This window comes from Mus caroli, chromosome 14 (assembly GCF_900094665.2).
Source record: "Mus caroli chromosome 14, CAROLI_EIJ_v1.1, whole genome shotgun sequence".
NCBI classification, from domain to species: Eukaryota; Metazoa; Chordata; class Mammalia; order Rodentia; family Muridae; genus Mus; species Mus caroli.
Window position 1 is genome coordinate 11,636,625 of NC_034583.1, and position 25,388 is coordinate 11,662,012.

The 25,388-nt window shown below is 39.3% G+C and overlaps 1 protein-coding gene across 11 annotated transcripts in view; it reads right to left on the reverse strand.

The window, feature by feature from the left end:
- The window catches only part of Ube2e2 (ubiquitin conjugating enzyme E2 E2), a 300,978-nt gene that overhangs the window by 271,059 nt on the left and 4,531 nt on the right, over window positions 1–25,388 (reverse strand). For 10 of the 11 annotated variants that reach the window (XM_029468993.1, XM_029468990.1, XM_029468987.1 and 7 more), the window contains exons 2-3: window positions 23,840–24,023; window positions 6,062–6,112 (exon numbers count right to left, since the gene is read on the reverse strand). In XM_029468993.1, the coding sequence (XP_029324853.1) occupies window positions 6,062–6,112; window positions 23,840–24,015 (227 nt within the window). In that variant the 5' untranslated portion in view covers window positions 24,016–24,023. The remainder of the gene's footprint in view (window positions 1–6,061; window positions 6,113–23,839; window positions 24,024–25,388) is intronic. The other variant, XM_029468992.1, reaches the window with a different exon arrangement.

Here is a 25,388-nt window from a genome sequence, read left to right on the forward strand (position 1 = left end):
TAGCTCCTTGGATACTTTCTCTAACTCCTCCATTGGGGGCCCTGTGATCCATCCAATAGCTGACTGTGAGCATCCACTTCTGTGTTTGCTAGGCCCCAGCTTAACGATCTTAATAATCCCATTTCCCCTAAAGAAATAGAAGCAGTCATTGATAGTCTCCCAACCAAAATTGCCCAGGGCCAGATGGGTTTAGTGTAGAGTTCTATCAGACCTTCAAAGAAGACCTAATTCCAATACTCCTCAAATAATTCCACAAAATAGAAACAGAAGGTTTCTATATTAATCCCAATTCATTCTCTACCAATTCATTCTATGAGGCCACAATTACTCTGATATCTAAGACCCACAAAGATCCAACAAAAAAAGAGAACTTCAGACCAATTTCCCTTATGAATATCAATGAAAAAAATACTCAATAAAATCCTCAAAAACCGAATCCAAACACATATCAAAACAATCATCCATCATGATCAAGTAGGCTTCAACCCAGGGACGCAGGGATGGTTTAACATACAGAAATCCATCAACATAATCCACTATATAAACAAACTCAAAGACAAAAATCACATGATCATCTTATTACATGCTGTGAAAACATTTGAGAAAATCCAACACCCCTTCATGATAAAAGTCTTGGAAAGATCAGGAATTCAAGGTCCATGCCTAAACATAATAAATGCAACATTCAGCAAACCAGTAGCCAACACCAAACTAAATGGAGAGAAACTCAAAGCAATCCCACTAAAATCAGGGACTAGACAAGGCTGCCCACTTTCTCCCTACCTATTAAATACAGTACTTAAAGTCCTAGCCAGAGCAATTTGACAACAAAAGGAGATCAAAGGCATACAAATTGGAAAGGAAGAAGTCAAAATTTCACTATTTGCAGATGATATGATACTTTATATAAGTGACCCTAGAAATTCCACCAGAGAACTCCTAAACCTGATAAACAGCTTCTAAAATTAATTCAAACAAATCAGTGGCCTGTCTCTACACACAGGACAAACAGGATGTGAAAGAAATTAGGGAAACAACACCCTTCACAATCGACACAAAAAATATAAAATACCGTGGTGTGACTCTAACTAAGGAAGTTAAAGATCTCTATGACAAGGACTTCAAGTCTCTTAAGAAAGAAATTGAAGATCTCAGAAGATGGAAAGATCTCCCATGCTCATGTATCAGCAGGATTAATATAGTAAAAATGGCTATCCTGCCAAAAGCAATCTACAGATTTAATACAATCCCCATCAAAATTCCAACGCAATTCTTCACTGAGCTCAAAAGGACAATTTGCAAATTCATCTGGAATAACAAAAAACCTAGGGTAGCAAAAACTATTCTCAACAATAAAAGAATCTCTGGGGGAATCACCATGCCTGACCTCAAGCTGTACTACGGAGCAATTGTGATAAAAAACTGCATGGTACTAGTACAGCAACAGACAGGTATATCAAGGGAATAGAATGGAAGACCCAGAAATCAACCCACACACCTATGATCACTTGATATTTGACAAGGGAACTAAAACCATCCAGTGGAAAAAAGACAGCATTCTCAACAAATGGTGCTGGCACAACTGGCGGTTATCTTGTAGAAGAATGAGAATCAATCCATTCTTATCTCCTTGTACAAAGCTCAAGTCTAAGTGGATGAAAGACCTCTACATAAAACTAAAGACACTGAAACTTATGGAGTGGGGAAAAGCCTCAAGATATGGGCACAGGGGAAAAAATTCCTAAACAGAACACCAATGGCTTGTGTTGTAAGAACAAGAATCAACAAATGGGACCTCATAAAATTGCAAAGCTTCTATAAGGCAAAAGATACTGTCAATAAGACAAAAAGGCCACCAACAGATTGGGAAAGGATTTTTACCAATCCTAAATCTGATAGCGGACTAATATCCAATATATACAAAGAGCTCAAGAAGCTGGACTCCAGAAATTCAAATAACCCCAATAAAAAATGGGGTGCAGAGCTAAACAAAGAATTCTCAACTGAGAAATACCAGAGGGCAATACCATTTGAAAAAATGTACAACATCCTTTATTATCAGGGAAATGCAAATCGAAACAACCCTGAGATTCCACCTCACATCAGTCAGAATGGCTAAGATCAAAAATTCAGGGGACAGCAGATGTGGCGAGGATGTGGAGAAAGAGGAACACTCCTCCATTGCTGGTGGCACTGAAAGCTTGTACAACCACTCTAGAAATCAGTCTGGCAGTTCCTCAGAATACTGGACATAGTACTATCAGAAGATCCAGCAATACCCATCCTGGGCATATACCCAGAAGATGTTCCAACTTGTAATAAGGACACATGCTCCACTATGTTCATAGCAGATTTATTTATAAGAGCCAGAAGTTAGAAAGAACCCAGATATCCCTCAACAGAGGAATGAATACAGATTATGTGGTACATTTACACAATGGAGTACTACTCAGATATTAAAAACAAAGAATTTATGAAATTCTTGGGCAAATGGACATAGCTGGAGGATATCATCCTGAGTGAGGTAACCTAATCATAAAAGAAGTCACTTGATATGCACTCACTGATAAGTGGATATTAGCCCAGAAACTTAGAATAGCCAAGATACAATTTGCAAAACAAAAGAAAATCAAGAAGAAGGAAGACCAACAAATGGATAATTCATTCCTCCTTAGAATAGGGAACAAAGTACCCATGGAAGGAGTTACAGAGACAAAGTTTGGAGCTAAGACAAAAGGATCAACCATCCAGAGTGTACCCCACCAGGGGATCCATCCCATAATCAGCCACCAAACGCAGACACTATTGCATATGCCAGCAAGATTTTGCTGAAAGGACCCTGCCTGATATAGCTGTCTCTTGTGAGGCTATGCCAGTGCCTGGCAAATACAGAAGTGGATGCTCACAGTCAGCTATTGGGTGGAACACAGAGCCCCCAATGGAGGAGCTAGAGAAAGTACCCAAGGAGCTGAAGGGGTCTGCTACCCTATAGGTGGAACAACAACATGAACTAACCAGTACCCCCAGAGCTCTCTAGCTGCATATGTAGCAGAAGATGGTCTAGTAGGCCATCATTGGGAAGAGAGACCAGTTAGTCTTGCAAACTTTATATGCACCAGTACAGGGGAACGCCAGGGCCAAGAAGTCGGGGGTGGGTTGGTAGGGGAGTGGGGGGAAGGGTATGGGGGACTTTTGGGATAGCATTTGAAATGAAAATGAAGAAAATATCTAATAATAAATTGAAAAAATTAAAAACAACAAAAAAAGAAAATGCACGCATGTAGGCCATGAAACAGAAAAAAGGGGGGATCCTAAGGGGAGTGAGAAAATATCTTGAGAGAGAATAAAGAAATCTATCTGGCTGAAAGGAGGAGGGAGAATTTAGGGAAGTCAATGGGAGGAGCAGGGATCACAGGAAGGAGAGAAGGACACATCAGAACAAAGTATAATGGCATGCATGGATGAAAATGTCACAATGGAATCTATTAGTTTGTCCACCAACTTAGTAAACAATAAGAGAGAAACAGAGAAATTCAGAGAACTCTGTAGGAAAGCCCTCATTAACAAATAGTATTGGACAACCCAGAGAAACTGCAATTGAACTCTGATCTTATACCATATACAGATTTTAATTCAAAAGGGATCCATAATTTTTCTCTAGCCATAATAACCCCACAGACAGATTCCAGGAGCAGAAACTATTTTTCTTAGATATAAAGTTAGTCATTTTGTAATATTTATTCTTTAAACTGTAATTTAGACAGAACTACTAGTAAAGGATAACTTAATTCAGCTTTGAAAAAAAAAACACATATTTTACCTTTCTCAAGAACACAACATACAAAAGAAATTTTTAACACATACAACATGTACTTCCTACATGAAATAATTTAGTCTGTTAAATTACATGCAGATGTTCTTTTAACTTTTAAATAACTATTTGAGAGCTCACTGGGAGATCACATGTTCAGCACTGTATTTTATCCTTATTACCAAAAAGATAAACAAGATTTAGGTTCATTCAAAACCTATAGGGTGGGGTGGAGTGAGCCAATACTCTACAAGATATCATCCTCTGGAAATGACTCACACAGACAGACAGACAGACAGACAGACAGACAGAGCTGTGTACTGTCTTGTCTCAGAAAATGGGATTCTACTACATCTTAAGTAGAAAGTGATACCCCCACCCACAGCCAAACAGCCATAGATAAAATCTCTCTCCCCTGGGTGTCACCAGAACCAGAAGACCCATGGGGCATTCTCTCTCCCTCCTTCTGTGAGAGCTGACTACAAAGTGTCCATGGAACCAAAGGACAAGACTTTGTAGCTGATCTATAAGAGATAAAAAACACAAAAGATTTCTTCAGAAATGAGAGCTGAATTCAGATTTACAGGCAACATTGATTTGCTATATCATTTTAAGTTAGTTACTTAACTGGTAGACCTTTTCTTTTAAAGGCAACTACAAAGCCACTGCCAACTCTGGCCAAAAACAGAATGAAGTCAACTATCACCTATTTCTCTTTCTAAAGACACGAGCCACATTTTCGGTGAACTACACTTGGGTAAACTGAGCACAGTAGTACAGGTCTGGGATACAGGTCTGGGATCCCAGGGCTCAGGAGGCTGAAGAAGAGCACTGCTTCAAGGCCACTGGATGCTACATGAGATCCTGTCTCAAAGACAAAAACAAAACACAGAAACAAAAACCAACCAACCAAACAACACAGTGAGTGGGGACATATGTCACTGGAGAGAGCTAGCCCAAGTTCTCTTCCAGTGCCACAAAAAGAAACAGAGATGAACAGATTTACTGTGAATCAATCAAACACATGATAATTCAAGCAAATACATATGAAGTTCATACGTTTACCAACAAGTGGCTCTTAAAAGGTTACAAATACAATGAAATAGTTTATATTTTTAATAAAAAAGTAACACTATCAAAACAAATAATATCCCAGGAAAAAAAATGGATTTTTAAAACTCTAATTTCCCCCCAAGCGAATCTCAGTCACCTGAGGTCACTGTACACTGTCTGAGTCTCAAGCACAACAGATTTAGACATTAGATGGTTTTAACTAACACATTGAAGTGTATGGTCTTTTAACATTATCCCTGTAAGTCTCTATATGATACATGATGCTCATATAAGGAAACAAATAGATTCACTGATACAGAGGCCTCATCAGAACTTTTCCTTCCTGTACCAAGACAAGTTACCAACAACCCACATATCCATGTGACCATCTGCAAAAGGTTTGTTTTCATAGGAAAATAAGGCCAACAAAATCAGAATCTAAATAAATTCAATGTGGGAAACACTATCATTCCTTTAATCTGCCCTCTTGCCTCCAATGTTTGAGACCATCAATTTAAAGCAAGGAAACTCCATGTTGGTCTGGTTCCAACACTAACCTCACGTGAAAACAAAAATAAAAGCCTTAAAATAGCCCAGCAGCCACTACCCAATTATCATGCTGGCCTGAGGCCAGCACTGGCAGGAAGTTATTTTCTCTTCTTCCTCCATGTACCTGTGTATTAATCAATTCTGGGCAAATACTTTTCCTCCAGAGAAACACCGAAGAGAAAAATGGGGGAAATGTCGTCACAAAAAGAAAATATTTGGTATTACCACTTCAAACTGCCCATCTTTATTCAGCCACAATCAACAACCAAAGACAACGTAAAGCATGAAAAAGACCCAGGAAATTTTGGTGCTTTTGAAAATCAACAAGTGAGTAATTATAAAATGACAAATATTTAAGCCAGACTTTTGGTCTATTACATTAAAGATACCATTTAAAGCCAAGATAATTAGCTCTTTTTATGAGAGATAATTCTATGCATTGCCCTGTAATCCCAACATATCGTGAGGCATGGCCCCACAGTGGACAATTCCACTCCAACAGTCATGTTCACTACATGCAGTTTCTGTGAACAGCCAATTACAACCCCAGTCTCCACTTCCTTGAGTCCAAGACACCACACTGTTTTTGCTCTTTAATCAAATGTACCTTTTAAAAATTATACAAATAAATGAAACCGAAGTACTTACCTACAGTTGGGAGGGGGATCCAGCGTGATTTCTGCAAGCTCCTTCTGAATTCTTTAAAATGAAGACAAGGAAAATCAAGTTCAAATGTCTTCACTCTCAACCTGCTTCATCAATACACTGCAGTTTAACAGTAGCATCTCCCACTCATACACATCTACACTATTCCTGGAGGAAGTATGCACAGTAAGAAAGAGGCACTCCAGTGCCTACACAGGGTTACAGGAGGCCACCCTAAATGCCACAATAATGCCACCCATCATTCCATGCGGAGGCAACACTAGGGCTTCGTCAGCCCTCTATTATAAGGGTTTTGTTTTCTCCAAAACAGAACATTGTTTTTCTCAGTTCGAACTCCTTTCATGGATCAGAGTTCTGGGGCAAGATAGCAAATGCCCCCACCCCATCCCATCCCACCCCAAAGCTCTAGCATTACCCTGAGCTCATCAGCCAAGACTCAAGGCTAAATCTTATGTGCACACTTCCTGGCTTTTATTCTATCCACACTTGGTGATCATGCAATGGAAGATAAAGCCAGACTGGGAACGACTCTCTCCTCAGTTTGAGCCAAAATCAAGCAATCAATTTTTCCATTTTACATATTTTACATGTTTTTTCTTTCTAGATAGGCAAGTAGGCTTTCTAGATAGACTCACCTCAGGATTTTATAACTGGGGTTCAGATAATAAAAAATATTAATAGCACTAACCAAAAGTTTTAGTTTAATTACAAACAGCTGCCATGTTATTTAGAGACCATAAGAATTCTAATAGAGCCGGGCATGGTGGCGCACGCCTTTAATCCCAGCACTCGGGAGGCAGAGGCAGGTGGATTTCTGAGTTCGAGGCCAGCCTGGTCTACAAAGTGAGTTCCAGGACAGCCAGGACTATACAGAGAAACCCTGTCTCGAAAAAACAAAAAACAAACAAACAAAAAAAGAATTCTAATAGAGTCACCCCAGTCCTCGAGAGCTCTGGGCCAACTTGGATGCAAACTCAGAGGTCGATCCCACGGTCCACAGAGGACTCTCTACCCCACCCCTACCCAGGCACCCTAGCATGCTCAGGATCTTAGGATCCCTGGTGAGTGGAACACAACATCTGTTCCAACCAAACTGGGAGTGCCTGGGGCCAACAGGAGCCCCACCCAACCAGTGGCTCAGGTTCCTTCAGGTCAGCTCTGATCTACCCTGATTTCCAATTCAGTGGACAGTCCCACGGTCCCCAGAGGAGGTACCACTTCCAGGTACTCTAACACACCCAGGATCGTAGGATCCCAGGATCCCAGGATCCCAGGATCCCAGGAGCTTGATCACACCAGGATCTCAGAGAAAGCTTGACTGTCAAGAACTCTGACATACCCAGAATCAGGAATCACAGGAACCAGGAATCACAGGATAACAGAGAAAGCTGGACTCTGAGGAGTTCTTTCTCAACCAGGATTACAGGAAGGACAGGTTCCAATCAGATATATTGAGGAAAAGGAGCACTAGAGAGAATCAGATGGTGGGAGGCAAGCATAAGAACAGAAGCAACAGAAACCAAGGATACTTGGCATCAGAACACAACTCTCCCAACTTAGCAAGTCCTGAATACACCAACACACCAGAAAAGCAAGATTGGACTAAAGTCGCTTCTCATGATGATGACAGAGGTCTTTAAGAAGGACATAAATAAATGGCTTGAAGAAATACAGGAGAACACAGCTAAACAGGTAGAAACCCATAAAGAAGAAACACAAAAGTCCCTTAAAGAGTTACAGGAAAACATTACCAAACAGTTGAAAGAATTGAACAAAATCATCCAGAATCAAAAAATGGAAGTGGAAACAATAAAAAAATCACAAAGGAAGACAACTCTGGAGATAGAAAACCTAGGAAAGAAGTCAGGAGCCATAGATGTAAGCTTCACCAACAGAATACAAAAGATAGAACAGAGAATCTCAGGTGCAGAAGATACCATAAAAAACATTGACACAACAATCAAAGAAAATGTGAAATGCAAAAGGATCCTAACCCAATCCAGGAAATCAGGGATACAATGAGAAAACTAAACCTAAGGATAATAGGTATAGACGACAAGGAATATTTCCAATTTAAAGGGCCAGTAAATATCTTCAACAGAATTATAGAAGAAAACTTCCCCAACCTAAAAAAAGAGATGCCCATGAACATACAAGCCTACACAACACCAAATCATTTGGACAAGAAACTTCTCCCAAGACATAATAATCAAAACACCAAATGCACAAAACAAAGAGTATTAAAAGCAGTAAGGGAAAAAGGTCAATTAACATATAAAGGCAGACCTATCAGGATTACACCTAACTTCTCCGCAGAGAATATAAAAGTCAGAAGATCCTGGGCAGATGTCATACAGACCCTAAGAGATCACAAATGCCAGCCCAGGCTACTATACCCAACAAAACTCTCAATTAGAGAAGCCAAGGTATTCCATGACAAAACCAAATTTACACAATATCTTTCAACAAATCCACCCTTCAAAGGATAATAAATGGAAAAACCAACAGAAAGAGGGAAACTAAGCTCTAGAAAAAGCAAGAACGTAACATTTCAACAAACCTAAAGACGATAGCTACATGAAGAGAATTCAAACTCTAACAACAAAAATAACAGGAAGAAACAATGTTTTTCATTAATATCTCTTAATATTAATGGACTCAATTCCCTCCCAAAAAAGACAGAGACTAACAGACTGGTTATGTAAACCGGACCCAACATATTGCTGCATATAGGAAACCCACCTCAGGGTCAAAGACAGACACTACCTCACAGTAAAAGGCTGGAAAACATTTTCCAAATAAATGGTACCAAGAAACAAGATGGAGTAGTCATTCTAATATCAAATGAAATGACTTTCCACATAAACTTAACAAAAAAAATAAGGAGGGAAACTTCTTATTTATCAAAGGTAAAATTTACCAAGATGAACTCTCAATTCTGAACATCTATGCTCCAAATGCAAGGGAACACACATCCATTAAAGAAACTTTGCTAAAACTCAAAAAATATATTGCACCTACACAATAATAGTGGGAGACTTCAATACCCCACTCTCAACAATGGACAGATCCCCGAAACAGAAACTAAACAGAGACACATTGAAACTAACAGAAGTTATGAAACAAATGAATTTAACAGATGTCTATAGAACATTTCACCGTAAAACAAAAGGATATACCTTCTTCTCACCACCTCTTGGTACCTTCTACAAAACTGACCATATAATCAATCGGTCACAAAACAGGCCTCAAGAGATTCAAAAATATTGAAATACTCCCATGCATCCTATCAGATCACCATGGACTTCAATAACAACATTAATAACAGAAAGGCCACATACACGTAAAAGCTGAACAACACTCTACTCAATGATGACTTGGTCAAGGAAGAAATAAAGAAAGAAATAAAGGTCTTTTTAGAGTTTAATGAAAATGAAGCCACAACATACCCAAAATTATGGGACACAATGAAAGCAGTCCTAAGAGGAAAACTCATAGCTCTGAGTGCCTCCAAAAAGAAACTGGAGAGAGCATTCAATAGCAGCTTGACAGCACACCTAAAAGCGCTAGAAGCAAATTCACCCAAGAGGAGTAGATCGCAGGAAATAATCAAACTCAGGGCTAAAATCAACCATGTGGAAACAAAAAGAACTATTCAAAGAATCAACCAAACCAGGAGCTAGTTCTTTGAGAAAATCAACAAGATAGATAAACCCTTAGCCAGGCTAACTAGAGGGCACAGGGACAGTATCCTAATTTAAAAAATCAGAAATGAAAAGAGAGATATAACAACAGAACCTGAGAAAATCCAAAAAATTATCAGATCCTACTACAAAATCCTATATTCAACACAACTGGAAAACCTGGATGTAATGGATAATTTTCTAGACAGATACCAGGTACCAAAGTTAAATCAAGATCAGATTAACAATCTAAACAGTTCCATATCCCCTAAAGAAATAGAAGCAGTCATTAATAGTCTCCCAACCAAAAAAAAGCCTAGGACCAGATGGATTTAGTGCAGAGTTCTATCAGACCTTCAAGGAAGACCTAATTCCAATACTCCTCAAATAATTCCACAAATAGAAACAGAACGTACTCTACCCAGTTCATTCTATGAAGCCACAATTACTCTGATACCTAAACCACATAAAGACCCAACTAAGAAAGAAAAATTCAGACCTATTTCCCTTATGAATATCGATGCAAAAATACTCAATAAAATTCTCGCAAACTGAATCCAAGAACATACCAAAATGATCATCCATCATGATAAAATAGGCTTCATTGCAGGGATGCAAGGATGGTTCAATATATGGAAATCCATCAACATAATCCACTATATAAAAAAACTCAGAATGGTTCAATGTACAGAAATACATTAAAGTAATCCACTATATAAACAAACTCAAAGACAAAAACCACATGATGATCTCATTAGATGCTGTGCAAGCATTTGACAAAAATCAACATCCATTTATGATAAAAGTCTTGGAAAGATCAGGAAGTCAAGGCCCATACCTAAACATAATAAAAGCAATATACAGCAAACCAGTAGCCAACATCAAACTAAATGGAGAGAAACCTGAAGCAATCTCACTAAAATCAGGGACTAGGCAAGGCTGCCCACTCTCTCCCTACCTATTCAATATAGTACTTGAAGTTCTTGCCAGAGCAATTAGACAACAAAAGGAGATCAAGGGTATACAAATTGGAAAGGAGGAAGTCAAAATATTTGCAAATGGTATGATAGTATATATAAGTGACCCCAAAAATTCCACCAGAGAACTCCCAATCTTGATAAACAACTTCAGTGAAGTGGCTGGATATAGAATTAACTCTAACAAATCACAAAGGATAAACAGGCTGAGAAAGAAATTAAGGAAACAACACCCTTCAAAATTGTCACAAATAACATAAAAATGCCTTGGAGTGACTCTAAGGAAGTGAAAGATCTGTATGATAAGAACTTAAGTCTCAGAAGAAAGAAATCGAAGAAGATCTCTGCAGATGGGAAGATCTCCCCATACTCATGGATTGGCAGGATTAATATAGTAAAAATGGCTATCTTGCCAAAAGCAATCTACAGATTCAATGCAATCCCCATCAAAATTTCAAATCAATTCTTCAAAGAGTTAGAAAGGGCAATTTGAAAATTCATCTGAAATAACAAAAAACTCAGGATAGCAAAAACTATTCTCAACAATAAAAGAACCTCTGGTGGAATCACCATCCCTAACCTCAAGATGTAGTACAGAGCAATTGTAATTAAAAAAAAATAATAAACCCTGCATGGTACTAGTACAGTGACAGACAGGTAGATCAATGGAATAGAATTGAAGACCCAGAAATGAACCCACACACCTATGGCCACTTGACAAAGGAGCTAAAACCATCCAGTGGAAAAAAGACAGCATTTTCAACAAGTGGTGCTGACTCAACTGGCCATTATCATATAGAAGAATGTGAATTGTTTCATTCTTATCTCCTTCTACAAAGGTCAAGTCTAAGTGGAGCAAGGAACTCCATATAAAACCAGAGACACTGAAACTTATAGAGGAGAAATTGGGGAAGAGCCTAGAAAATATGGGTACAGGGGAAAGATTCCTGAACAGAACAGCAATGGATTGTGCTGTAATATCAAGAATTAACAAATGGGACCTCATAAAATTGGCAAAGCTTCTGTAAGGCAAAGGACACTGTCATTAAGACAAAACAGCAACCAACAGATTGGGAAAAGCTCTTTACCAATCCTAAATCTGGTAGGGGGCTAATATATATATAAAGAACTCAAGAAGTTGGACTCCAGAAAACCTAATAACCCTATTTAAAAAATGGGGTACTGAGCTAAACAAAGAATTCTCAACTGAGGAATACCGAACAGCTGAGAAGCACCTGAAAAAATGTTCATCATCCTTAATCATCAGGGAAATGCAAATCAAAACAACCCTGAGATTCCACCTCACACCAGTCAGAATGGCTAAGATCAAAAATTCAAGTGACAGCAGATGTGGCGAGGATGTGGAGAAAGTGGAACACTCCTCCATTGCTGGTGGCACTGCAAGCTGGTACAAACACTCTAGAAATCAATTTGGTGGTTCCTCAGAAAATTGGACATAGTTCTACTGTAAGATCCAACAATACCTCTCCTGGGCATATATCCAGAAGGTGTTCCAACTGGTAATAAGGACACATGCTCCACTATATTCATAACAGCTTTATTTATAATTGGCAGAAGCTGGAAAGAACCCAGATGTCCCTCAACAGAGGAATGGATACAGAAAAAGTGGTACATTTACACAATGGAGTACTACTTAGCTATCAAAAAAATGAATTTATGAAATTCTTAGACAAAAGGATGTATCTGGAGGATATCATCCAAGTGAGGTAACCCAATCACAAAAGAACACACATGACACACACTCACTGATAAGTGGGTATTAGCCCAGAAGCTCAGAATCCTTCTTAGAAGGGGAAACAAAATACCCATGGAAGGAATTACATAGTCAAAGTTCGGAGCAGAGAGTGAATGAAAGACCATCCAGAGACTGCCCTACTTGGGGATCCATCTCATAAACAACCACCAAACCCAGACACGATGGCAGTTGCTAACATGAGCTTGCTGACAGGAGCCTGATATAGCTGTCTCCTGAGAGGATCTGTCAGTTCCTGGCAAATACAGAAGTGGATGCTCACAGTCATCGATGGGATGGAGCACAGGGTCCCCAATGAAGGAGCTAGAGAAAGAACCCAAGGAGCTGAAGAGGGTTGAAGCCCCATAGGAGGAACAACAATATGAACTAACCAGTAACCCCAGAACTCCTTGGGACTAAACCACCAATCAAAGAAAGCACATAGTGGGACTTGTAGCTCTAGATGCATATGTAGCAGAGGATGGCCTAGTTGGTCATCACTAGGAGGAGAGGCCCTAGGTCTTGTGAAGGTTCTATACCCCAGTATAGGGGACTGCCAGGGCCAGGAATGGGAGTGGATGTGTTGGGGGAGCATGGGGAGGTGGGAGGGGAAATTTCCAGAGGGGAAAGTAGGAAAGGGGATAACATTTAAAATGTAAATAAAGAAAATATCTAATAAAAATAAATGAATGAATTAGAGAGAGAGAGAGAGAGAGAAAGACAGAAAGACAGAAAGACAGAAAGAAAGAAAGAAAGAAAGAAAGAAAGAAAGAAAGAAAGAAAGAAAGAAAGAAAGAAAGAAAATTCTAATACAAATTCTAACTTCTGGTTTGTCTTAGAACGTTCCCATACAGGACACAAAGCTGAACACAGTAAATTGAATCAAACATCTTGGCTGACCCAATCAACTGATAAAGAAATGTCAATATCTAATTCCAACCTGATGCCTTTAATAGCAGACCTTTCAATACTAATACTATTCATTCGTTGTGCTATAAATACCTGAGTACTCTGTGCTTATTATACCTGAATACTGTGTTTATTATACCTGAATACTGCATGCATTCCACCTGAATACTGTGTACATTATATCTGTGTACTGTGTGCATTATACCTGAATACTGCATTCAATATTTTAATGCCATTACATGAGCCTGACATAAAGAAAGACAGTACGTTTAAACTTAACTATGTCCTCATGTTATTGCGGTTGGGAGCTGATATTAATGGAACCCAGGGACTCATGGATGTTAAGCACAGCATTCCCAATGAGCTATACCCCAACCTAATCAGGCACAGTGTTCTACTCTGATCTGTAACCACACCTAACATCCTAAGTACATGCAGAGTACCCCTGGCACTCCTGTGAGGATTCCAGGCACTACTAACTATGGTTCACGCCTTGCAAAACTTAGGATTTGTAAAAGCAAATAAAGCACTCTCAAAAGCAGCTTTGTTTATAAGTGAGATTATTAACAGAGCTGCATAATTAAGATAATGTATAAGTGGCAGCTAACTTGAGTACCGTAATGAGGATTGAAATAACAGACATTTATGCTCAAACTATTTCATTCTGTATCTTTGTTTATTTATGAAATGTTACTATAGTCTTACACACACACACACACAACTGAGAGAGTCAGAGGACAACCTGGAAGACCAGGTTTTCTCCTTCCACCCTGTGGGTTTCAGGGATCAAACTCCGGTTGTAACATTATTCCTCCCACAGGACTGCTATTAACTTGCTAAGGAAACACCACCAACAACATAATGTTCATGTCTCTAATCTGCATGACTCAGGGTTGAGACACCAAGACTGACATCAAAACTGATAAAGAAAAGACAAACAAACAACAAACCCTACATTTGCATATGAATAAGTGTGACTAAAAAGTGAAAAGGCAAGTATCAGGGGCTGAAAAGAAGCATAAAACATTTTCAAAATAAAAATATCTGTAAACTCAGGCTAACCATGGCAAGGTCAGCACTCACAGACTCACACCCTCCAGAGAAGTGGAGGAGGAAAATGCAGGAGAATAAACTACAAAGGTAAAGGGCCTGAAGAGGGGAACAGCACAGGTTGTAATTGGCAGAGTAAAGCTTTAGAATGCATAAGAATAAAGGCTCAAAGGAATGGGGGTGTGACTTTGTGGTAGAACACTTGGCTAGATATCTAAGGCCTTGGGTTTGAATCCCAGTGTTGGCACTTCATCTAGGCTCCACCCTACAATTACCTGGCAACAGCCAGGTATGCCTGACTCACTATAAAAGGGGCTGCTTGCCCCCTCCTCACTCTCTTGCTCTCTTTTCTTCTCCTCTTCCTCCTGCTCCTCACCCTCCTCTCTCTCCCCATTCCCCTGCCCACCTCTCTCCTTGTGCTCACAGCTGGCCTCCACACCTCTTCTCTCTCTCTCTCTCTCTCTCTCTCTCTCTCTCTCTCTCTCTGCTTTTCTTTGTCCCTACTCCCTCTATTCCCTTCCCACACCCTGAATAAACTCTATTCTATACTTTCCCTTCATGCAGCCGGCACCTCAGGGGGGAAGGGATGCCTGGGCATGGGTCCACAGAGGCACCCTCTTCCCCAACACCTTATGTTGCCTCCACCAAACACATTCCTTCTTCCTTATCTTTTAATAAAACACAACACCCAGTACCACCAAAAATAAAAATTAATGAATAAAAGATTAAAGGGCAGAAAAAACTAAATAAAAATCACCCTTTCCCCCCCAAAAAACACTGTAAGAAAATCATAAATGAAGTATGAAGGAAACTTAAGTGCAATCAAATTTTAATCAAATAACATCTTATCTAATCTATTATGTTCTGATTTGATTCACACATGCTGTTCAGCTTAGCATTGACTGTCCACAACTGTAAACTAGTTGTCAGTGCACAGAGATAGGTTGTAGTTGAACTCTTTAAGCATCATAGATGCTGGCCCTTGAAAATATAAAATTAATTATAGCTAATACATCTGAGCCTGGAGGGTTCTGCTCCTGGAGTGCTCACTTCTCCTGCAGAGACCTTGGTCCCTAGCTCCCAACACCCAACGAGGTGGCTCACAAACATCTGTTGCTCCAGTTTCCAAGGATCTGACACCCTAATCTGGCCTCCCAAAGGGAAGCAAAACTTAAACTCATAAAACAAAAATCAATAAATTTTAAAACAAACAAAACAAAAAACCAGCTACAGTTCATTGTGGGTTAGCATGAAATAAATCACACAGTGAAATTGTTAATATCTCCATTTTTCAAAGAGAGAACCAATAAATACTCCAGAAGTGTGAAGGAAATGAAATTTAAATATCTTCTTTAGAGTATAAAGACAACCAATAGTGATTCTTTTAATTAAAAAAGGTGATATAAACTAATTAATCCTAATATTTTAGAGCAAGCTGTCAAATATATTATTTAATTAATATATTATTTAATTAATAAAATAATTATGCATAATTACATAAAAATAAGTTGTTCAGAGTTACATTAAAAAAATTAAAAAACAAAGAGTTAAAACCACAGACATCGACAGGTTTCTTCAAAAGCTAAGAGTGGAGAGACAGTTCATCTAGTTACACAGAACACTAGGGGTCTTCCAGAGGACCCCTAATTTGATTCCCAGCAATCACATGATAGCTCACAACTGTCTAAGACTCCAATCCAGGTGATCTGATGACCTTTTAGGGCTCCCCTCTAGCACTAGGCATGCTTGTGGTATACTGACATACATGCAGGCAAATTACTCATACACACAAAATAAAAATAAATATTAAAAAGAAATTAAATTGCTGGGACTATCGGGGAAAGAAGGATGGCCAAAAAACGTATTGCTCCCCATTCAAAAGGAAATGGGTGATTTGTTATGAGAGATAAGTGACTTTTTACATATTTATTTTGTTTTAAATTATGTATATGCATGTATACCTGTATAAGTCCATGCACAGGTGTGCAGAGCCCTATGGAGAGGGTAGCATCCAATCCCTTACAGGTACCATCTAGTTACAGTCAGTTCTAAGCTGTTGTGTGTGCTGAGAACCGAACTCAGATCTTTTCACAAGAAGCCCAAGCTCTTCATGTTTGACCCACCTTTCCAGCTCCCAGGGGACATTTATAAACTGTTTGCAAAATTAGAAAAAGAAACATTCAAAGAGTACCCTTACCAACCAAAGATGCTTGAATCTCAGACAGAGGACAGTTATGGTGACCTTGAACTCCAAAGTGCTAAGATTACAGGTTTGTACCAGCTGGAAACCAGTTTAAATCTATAAGAACTTTATTGGGATTTTCAATTAAAAATACCAAAAAAAGTATTTAATAAACCATAATTTCCTGTCAAAGAATTCCCCAAAAGAACCCACACTTCTCTCCCAGCCACCATGGTTACAAATTACTCATTTCAAAAAGTAATTTCCTGATAAATTCAACAACTCTAAGCAATAAGCCAATATATTACAATATATTTTGAACTACTGTTACCTTAGCAAGGCTGTTTCTCTAGACAGAAAGGATTCTACAAAGAATTGCTATTTAAATAATTGTAAGGTGTCCTTGTGAATTAAATGACAGCAATTCTAAAATTCTCCAAAAACTGTAATCGTGGTATGTATTACATTTCTGTCTTGAATAAGGAAGACAGCTAGTACTGTCCCTAGGGTGAGGGAAAAAAATGAAAAAGTATCAATACTTCACCCCTAGAGTGCACCTGTCACATGATGATCTTAGGCCACTAAGAGTAAATTAAGCCCTTCACAGGCTGTAGCACTTGGGAGAGTGGGCCCCGTGCCTTGACTGGGCAGGAGAGTGGAGCTGGCTCTTGAGGTGTGGGTGCAGGCAAGCCAGCCCAGAGTGCATGAGAACCTGAGACCTGACCCTGACTCCTGCCAGTGGTGGAACTGCATGGCCTAGCCAGAGCAGTGCTAGACAGCTCACCCTGGTGTTGTGGATAAGGGAGGACTGGTACACTGACCAGTTCAGCTACTATCCAGGCCCACCCTAAAATCTTTATCATCTGAGAACGGTTGGGATGCAGGAAAGGGCCAGTCCTGCTGATCCAAAGCTGCAAGATCTCCATGACACAGGGCAACAACAAGATAACCAGAGGAGTCCTGGGGTGAGGATCCAATATTGACGGTGTCACAGAAGCCAGAAACCTCAAACCAGAGACCAATGACTCACTGTAATGACATTCAAAAGTATGTGGATAGAGGGATATAGCATGGGACACACTGTGACATACTATAGCTTTCATGATGAGATGTTTTTCTATGCTTTGGTTATTTTTGTTTTGTGTGTGTGTGTGTGTGTGTGTGTGTGTGTTTTACTTTGGAGGGCAGTTGCAAAAGCAAAGGACAGATGTGAGAGAACAGGGAGATAAACACAACAGGAGTGCATAATAGGAAACTCACAACAGGAAACTCATAATAGGAAATGTTTAAAATAAATAAATACACCCCCCCAAAAAAGAGTGAATTAAACAAATCACACAGAATTCTCAGTTACTGCTTTATCTGTCCTCATTTACAGGATAAGACTGGTTACTATACACAAGCAAGAAGAAAGAATGAGACACTTATATTCTAAGACAAATTAAAAGGTGACTTTTTAACAGACAATTGTTTCAGCCATAAACCATCAAGATAACTGACTGTATTTCCAATTCCCATCATCCAATATGACATAATACCCAATTCAGTGATACACAGTTAATAAATGTACATACTTCCCTGGAGATTCAGGAGCAATGATCACCTATTTGCCTGTTTACCTGACTTAACATAAAGCTGTGACGAAGGAGTACATGATCCGAGCACAGTCAATGCTTCAAAATAAAATAAAATAAAATAAAATAAAATAAAATAAAATAAAATAAAATAAAGGTATGCAAAGGGGGTGCTTGTCAATCATAATTTATTCAGACTCAACAGGATGGGAGATATATGAACACACTTCAGAAAAATGAAGCAGTGTAACACACACAAATCTTCCCTTATAGAAGGTTTATTCACTCATTCACCCAGATCTCAGCACAGCAAGAATGTGGGCATGAGGCAGGAGGAACTAAAAACTTTAGCTGCTAAGATCTCTCTTTACACCTGTACTTTCCTCTCCCTCCCTACTCCCTCCCTCACCCTCCCTCCTTCCCTTCTTTCCTCCTCTCTTCCTCCCTTCCTTGTCTTCTTCCTCCTCCTAATGTTTTATTTTAGACAAATTCTCACTGTGTAGCCCTAGATGGCCTTCAACTCACAGATATCCATCTACCTGCCTCCCAGTGATGAACCTTATTTCTATTTTTGTTTATGTCCATGTATATGTATGCTGTGAAGAGGCCAGTTGAAGATGTCAGATTCCCTGAAGCTGGAGATACATGTGGTTGTGAGCAGCCTGATATGAGTTCTGGGACTCTCTTAACTGCTAAGCAATCCTTCCAGTTCCCACATCTAGACTTTCTATATTCCCACAGACTGCATGCCTTAAGACACATCAGCACTCCTAACCAACTAAACATTTCCTTCCCAGGAATTCTCAAGAAAGCATCACATTAATTTTATTGCATATTTTTAATGGCAAAAGAGTCTCTAGAAAAAAAACTTTCTATTGTACATAAACCTAGAATTTAATTCTGAATGCTGATAAGTACCACACACCTGTCATTTTAAGAGACCACTGATTTAAAATACATCATTAATTAAGTGCTAGCATCAACTGTAAAATGCTTGCTGACCCCAAAACACTGAAAAGTTTTTAAATATACGCTTCAAGGAAAAAAAACCACAGTTATTACAAGCAAACTTCATTGAGTTCATCATAGAACAGAAGACCTCATTAGAACTACTGAAATCCACCTTTCAGCCTAACAAAACCATGAAGTTGAAAACCAAATACTCTTCCTAAATTGGCACTTCACTGAAATCTCACTAACATTATAATATCAGCTCTGAGAAAAACTAATTTGAAATAAATCTGATCTAAAATTCATTATTTATCAAAATATCAATGTGAAAGTGGCAGATTTGATTCAATGAGGACCTCAAAATAGATGTTTTATGGCGCTGACTAGTAATTTAATCAAAACTACACATTTGTCACATTAGACATCACATAAATGTCCAAGTACATATCTGCAAATATCACAGAGCAGTGTAGGCACTGTAAGAGAAGCAAATGAGGTAGAAACACTCCAGGCTCTGAGATAAAACTGCTCTCAAAGGGAAATGCATCACAGATGTTCCCTCCCTCTTAAAAAGGACAAAAGCTCAGACTACTGTTTCAATACTTAACTGTTTTGCAACCTCAAAAATGAGATATTTTAAGGAAACATTTCTAAAATACATTAATTCTATAATTATAGTACATTTATTATAGTAATTACTAATCCAACAATCCTAGCATTACAATTCACTTAGGAATTGAGCCCCTAAGTGAAAAGCCCTTTTCCTGAGTTACTACAAAATGGATTAATTACTGCATCCCAGTTGCCCTAGTGACAACACTAAGTTCCCCAGGTTAATGTTTGTATTAAATGGAACTGACGGATAGCCTCACGGCAGTAAGTGGCATAAAGTCTAACTGATGGCACCCATTTTCTAAAGATTACTATAAGCAAAATACTTACAACATTCCAAATCACCACAGCAAAAGAGAAAACTGAGTCAGCTGGGCATGTAATCCTAGCACTTGGGACACTGGCGTAGGTGGATCTCAGGTTCAACACCAGCCTGGGCTGTATGCTAAGTTTCTAGCCAGCCTTGGCTACACAATCTGAGTCTGAGTCTATCTCAAGTCTATCATCCCTCAAACTGAAACAAGAGGAAAATAGGACTAGAGACAATAAGTTATGTTCAAGTCAGAGAGCTGCGAAGTATTAGAACCTGGGTACCAAGCCCAAGCCTTTTACTGTTACTGCTTATCTCATAGAATAATGATGTTTAGAAAGACTTTTCATCTAAATATTGATTCTTCATTTCTCTTAAATACAAATTAAAATTTTATTTTGAAACTCCGCTACTTCACTGTTTTTTTTATTACATATTTTCCTCAATTACATTTCCAATGCTATCCCAAAAGTCCCCCATACCGCCCCCCACTTCCCTACCCTCCCATTCCCATTCTTTTGGCCCTGGCATTCCCCTATATTGGGGCATATAAAGTTTGCAAGTCCAATGGGCCTCTCTTTCCAGTGATGGCCGACTAGGCCATCTTTCGATACGTATGCAGCTAGAGACAAGAGCTCCGGGGTACTGGTTAGTTCATCATGTTGTTCCAACTATAGGGTTGCAGATCCCTTTAGCTCCTTGGGTACTTTCTCTAGCTTCTCCATTGGGAGCCCTGTGATACATCCAATAGCTGACTGTGAGCATCCACTCCTGTGTTTGCTAGGCCCCTGCATAGTCTCACAAGAGACAGCTATCTTTGGGTCCTTTCAGCAAAATCTTGCTAATGTATGCAATGGTGTCAGCGTTTAGAAGCTGATTATGGGATGGATCCCTGGATACGGCAGTCTCTAGATGGTCCATCCTTTCATCACAGCTCCGAACTTTGTCTCTGTAACTCCTTCCCTGGGTGTTTTGTTCCCAATTCTAAGAAGGGGCACAGTGTCCACATTTTGGTCTTCATTCTTCTTGAGTTTCATGCGTTTAGCAAATTGTATCTTATATCTTGGGTATCCTAAGTTTTGGGCTAATATCCACTTATCAGTGAATACATATTGTGTGAGTTCCTTTGTGATTGTGTTACCTCACTCAAGATGATGCCCTCCAGGTCCATCCATTTGGCTAGGAATTTCATAAATTCATTCTTTTTAATAGCTGAGTAGTACTCCATTGTGTAAATGTACCATAATTTCTGTATCCATTCCTCTGTTGAGGGACATCTGGGTTCTTTCCAGCTTCTGGCTATTATAAATAGGGCTGCTATGAACATAGTGGAGCATGTGTCCTTCTTACCGGTTGGGACATCTTCTGGATATATGCCCAGAAGAGGTATTGCTGGATCCTCCGGTAGTACTATGTCCAATTTTCTGAGGAACCGCCAGACTGTTTTCCAGAGTGGTTGTACAAGCTTGCAATCCCACCAACAATGGAGGAGTGTTCCTCTTTCTCCACATCCCCGCCAGCATCTGCTGTCACCTGAATTTTTGATCTTAGCCATTCTGACTGGTGTGAGGTGGAATCTCAGGGTTGTTTTGATTTGCATTTCCCTGATGATTAAGGATGTTGAACATTTTTTCAGGTGCTTCTCTGCCATTTGGTATTCTTCAGGTGAGAATTCTTTGTTCAATTCTGAGCCCCATTTTTTAATGGGGTTATTTGACTTTCTGGGGTGTGCTTTCTAAAACATTGTGGTAAATGGATTAAAAGATGAACCGTGAACTTGAAAGGTCCACATTAAACAGTATACCTTCTTTCAAAGGCTGTCTTGATTTTTTTTTTTTTCTTTTTTTGGTTAGGGAATCTCCCAGTTAGATAAAAGAGAAATCTCTAGTGATTATCGATCACAGAAGAGTCAAGGACAGTTCAACAGGTCTGTTCCCCCACAGACCTGTCTAGCCCTCTCTTCTCTCTCCCCTTAACTGAATGCCTGAAGCAGTCCTGAGTCAATAGCCCAGGGCTGGATGTGAGTTTCGAGATGAAACTGCATAAGATCTCAACTGAACAGTATTACCCATCCACTTCCCTAAACATTGTATTTCTCCACTCCTGATCTTTCTTGACTACCCTGCCCCAGCCCTACTTGGCAGGAGCAGGTCACTTTATGTTGTGCCATAGAAGGAGAGAGATCACCATGCGAAGTCTCCTTGGACATGGGGTATAACAGCATAAAGAAACAAAAGCATTTTCCCTGCCCTATCATGTTCCAATCTAAACTGGTGAATACCTGGAGCTATCTGACTTCATGTAATTCCCTCAACAGTAGTAAGAGATCCTGACAAGGAAAAAGTGAATATTCAGGAGGCATACACAGGGACAGGCTGCATGCATCTAGGACAGCTATGACTGTGGTCCAAAACGTTTGTAGAGCATGCTACCAAAAGGCTGGACATCCTACATCTAGCTGGTTTAAATGGCTTGCTGACCAGTCACCATAACTCTCACCAGAGGGCCTGCAAAGATTCATCCCAGGCCTGTGGATAGGACTAAGTTGGAAGGACACACAGTTTTTTGTTTTTATAGGAAAGGAGTTCCATAATTCCTATTATCCAATGGCTCATAAAGCTGTCATCCAACATTCAGAGAGTTTCCTGTACCTGAAGTTATGTGTAGTGAAAAGAATGTTAACACCTACATACAGCTGCTACTACTGCTAGCCCTACTTCTTATTTGGCATTTTTATTTTTTAAAATGTATTAAAGAGTATAAAATCACAAGCAAATGTGAGTCCACTGAATATAATCTGCCTTTGAAATTATCTTCCAAGCACCAGGCTATGATGTAACCTTATCAAATCAGATTCCCTCTAAGCCTGTCAACATGCCAATCACTGTAAGAGGTTAAAGTAGTGATAGACCAACATCCAAGTACCTCCTTCAAAATCTGTCTTCTAGGGAAAGAAGACATCTGCATCAGGAGCAACCCACCACTACTACCACCTAATGTAATGGAATCAAGATGCATTAATACTAGCATTTCTGACCTTACCAACAAGGAGATTAGATATTAAATTATCACTTAATAATTACTTCAACAGATTGTGTGTGTGTGTGTTCATGTGCATTATGTGTTAGCCACAGAAGTTATCTCCCCTATCACTGCCTGTTTGTATTGGTTCAGTTTTCATTGTTGCTTAGACAGGATCTCTTCACTAAATCTGGAGCTCATTGACTGGACAAAATTTGATTGCCAATAAGCTATAATGATCCACCTGTGTCCAACACACACACACACACACACACACACACACACACACACACACACCCCTCTTCTCAGAGCACTGGGATTACAAATGTGCATACCATTCCCAGTTTTTATATGGGTGATGCTAATCTAAACTCAGCAACCAACACTGTTCTGACTGAGCGATCAGCCCCACTCCCCAGCCCCAGCCAAGAGATTATCAATGCCAATTCTGTGTCATTGAGCATATATTCACAATCAAATAACCATAAATCAAATTATACTTTTATAATGTCCTACCCTCCTTTTTCTATCAAGATATAAATATATCAAAACACTACAAGTGCCAATTTTATAATATGCCATGACTTTAAAAAGGTTTCCACAACTAAAAAGCACATTTTTAAAAGACCACATCATATAAAAGGGGAGACAATCTATAAACTCTATGACCTCCAGTCCAGAAAATCAACTAAGTACAAGGAAGGAAATGCAAATGAAGCGCTGACAACAGCTGGCTACCTTTTGGCACTGGTTGACAGTTTCGCGGCTGTCTTGCTGGATATCTTCCCCTCCTTTTTCTTAGGCTGAACTTGTTCTCGATCAGGTTCCTGCTGAACGCTCTCCCGCTGATCTCCATCAGAACTTCCTCCACTAGTGCTTGGACTGTCATCAACTCTCTGCGCCTCAGTGGACATCTTAGATCCTGGATTAAAGAATGACATGTCATTTATCCTGCTGTGGTAGGGACTACAACAAGGTATGTTCATAATGAAGAGAAACAGAGCCCACGAAACAAAAGAAGTATAATTAGGTATAAAAATGAGAATTGCCCATTTATAGAACAAATAACTCTGGGGTTTGCCAAAACCTCTCTTCTCTGCATTCGTGGAAAATTTAGAAACAAATGTTGGTAGAAATTTTATTCACAAGGCAGAAAGTAAAAACAATTCAAATGTTCTCTAATTGATGGGTAAAGCGTGGTGCATCCACATGACAATATACCTCAGCCACAGGAACAAATGAAGTCTGGCATCTGCAAGCTTCAGCAGAAAGATCTTGAATCTTTATGCTAAGTGAGCGAAGCCAGCCAGAAGGACCAGACTGTACAAGCTCATTTGTAAGGAATGTCTAGACAGGTACATCGTGGGAATGTAGAGACAGTACAGGAAAGTGTTTTCTAATGGGCAGAAAGTTTCCACTGAGTGATAATAGTATTCTTAAATTAACTAGTGCTTATAGTAGAAAAGCCTCGGAGTTTTTCTGCTCTGCTTTGTAGTGCTGAGGATTCAACTCGGGATCTTGGCATGATAGGCAGGTGCTGCCATTGAGCTACCTGCAATCCCTATGCTAAGTTATACCTTTTAAGATGGCAGTCTTGGGGCTGGAGGGGCATTTTGGACAGTGCACATTCAGCAAAGTTCAACCTCCAGCATTTACAAAAAATGGAGGGGGTTACTTTTATCAGGTAAATTATATCTCAAAAGAACTGGCACAAGATAAACCAGAAGGGGTTGGAGAGAGAGTTCAGGGGTTATGAAAACTGGCTGCTCTTCCAGAGAAACTGGAATCAATTCCTCACACACACGGTAACTCACAATTGGCTATAACTCCAGTTCCAGGTGATATGACACCCTCTCTGGCCTCCCTCGGCACCCAGGCATATATATATATATGTATGTATATATATATGTATGCATATATATATATATGTACATATATATGTATATATATGTATGTATATATATATACATACATATATATATATGTATATATATATGGTGCACAACATACATTCAAACAAACATCGATACATAAAATAAGTATTTTAAAGGGGTGGGGGAGAAAGGACTGAAAGCCTAATTTTCATAGGCACTGGGAGAAGCATTTGGGGCTCAGCTATGAAATGTCCAGACAGGTAAAGAGACCTGCAAAGTGTCCTGACAAGACGGTGTAAAAAGGTACAGGGCTGAGAGAGAGAGGTACTGCCACACTAATATCCAATCAATACATCCTCAGAGCTGAGCCAAGCTTAAAATCCTCTAAGCTGGGAAATTGTTTTAAGTAACCT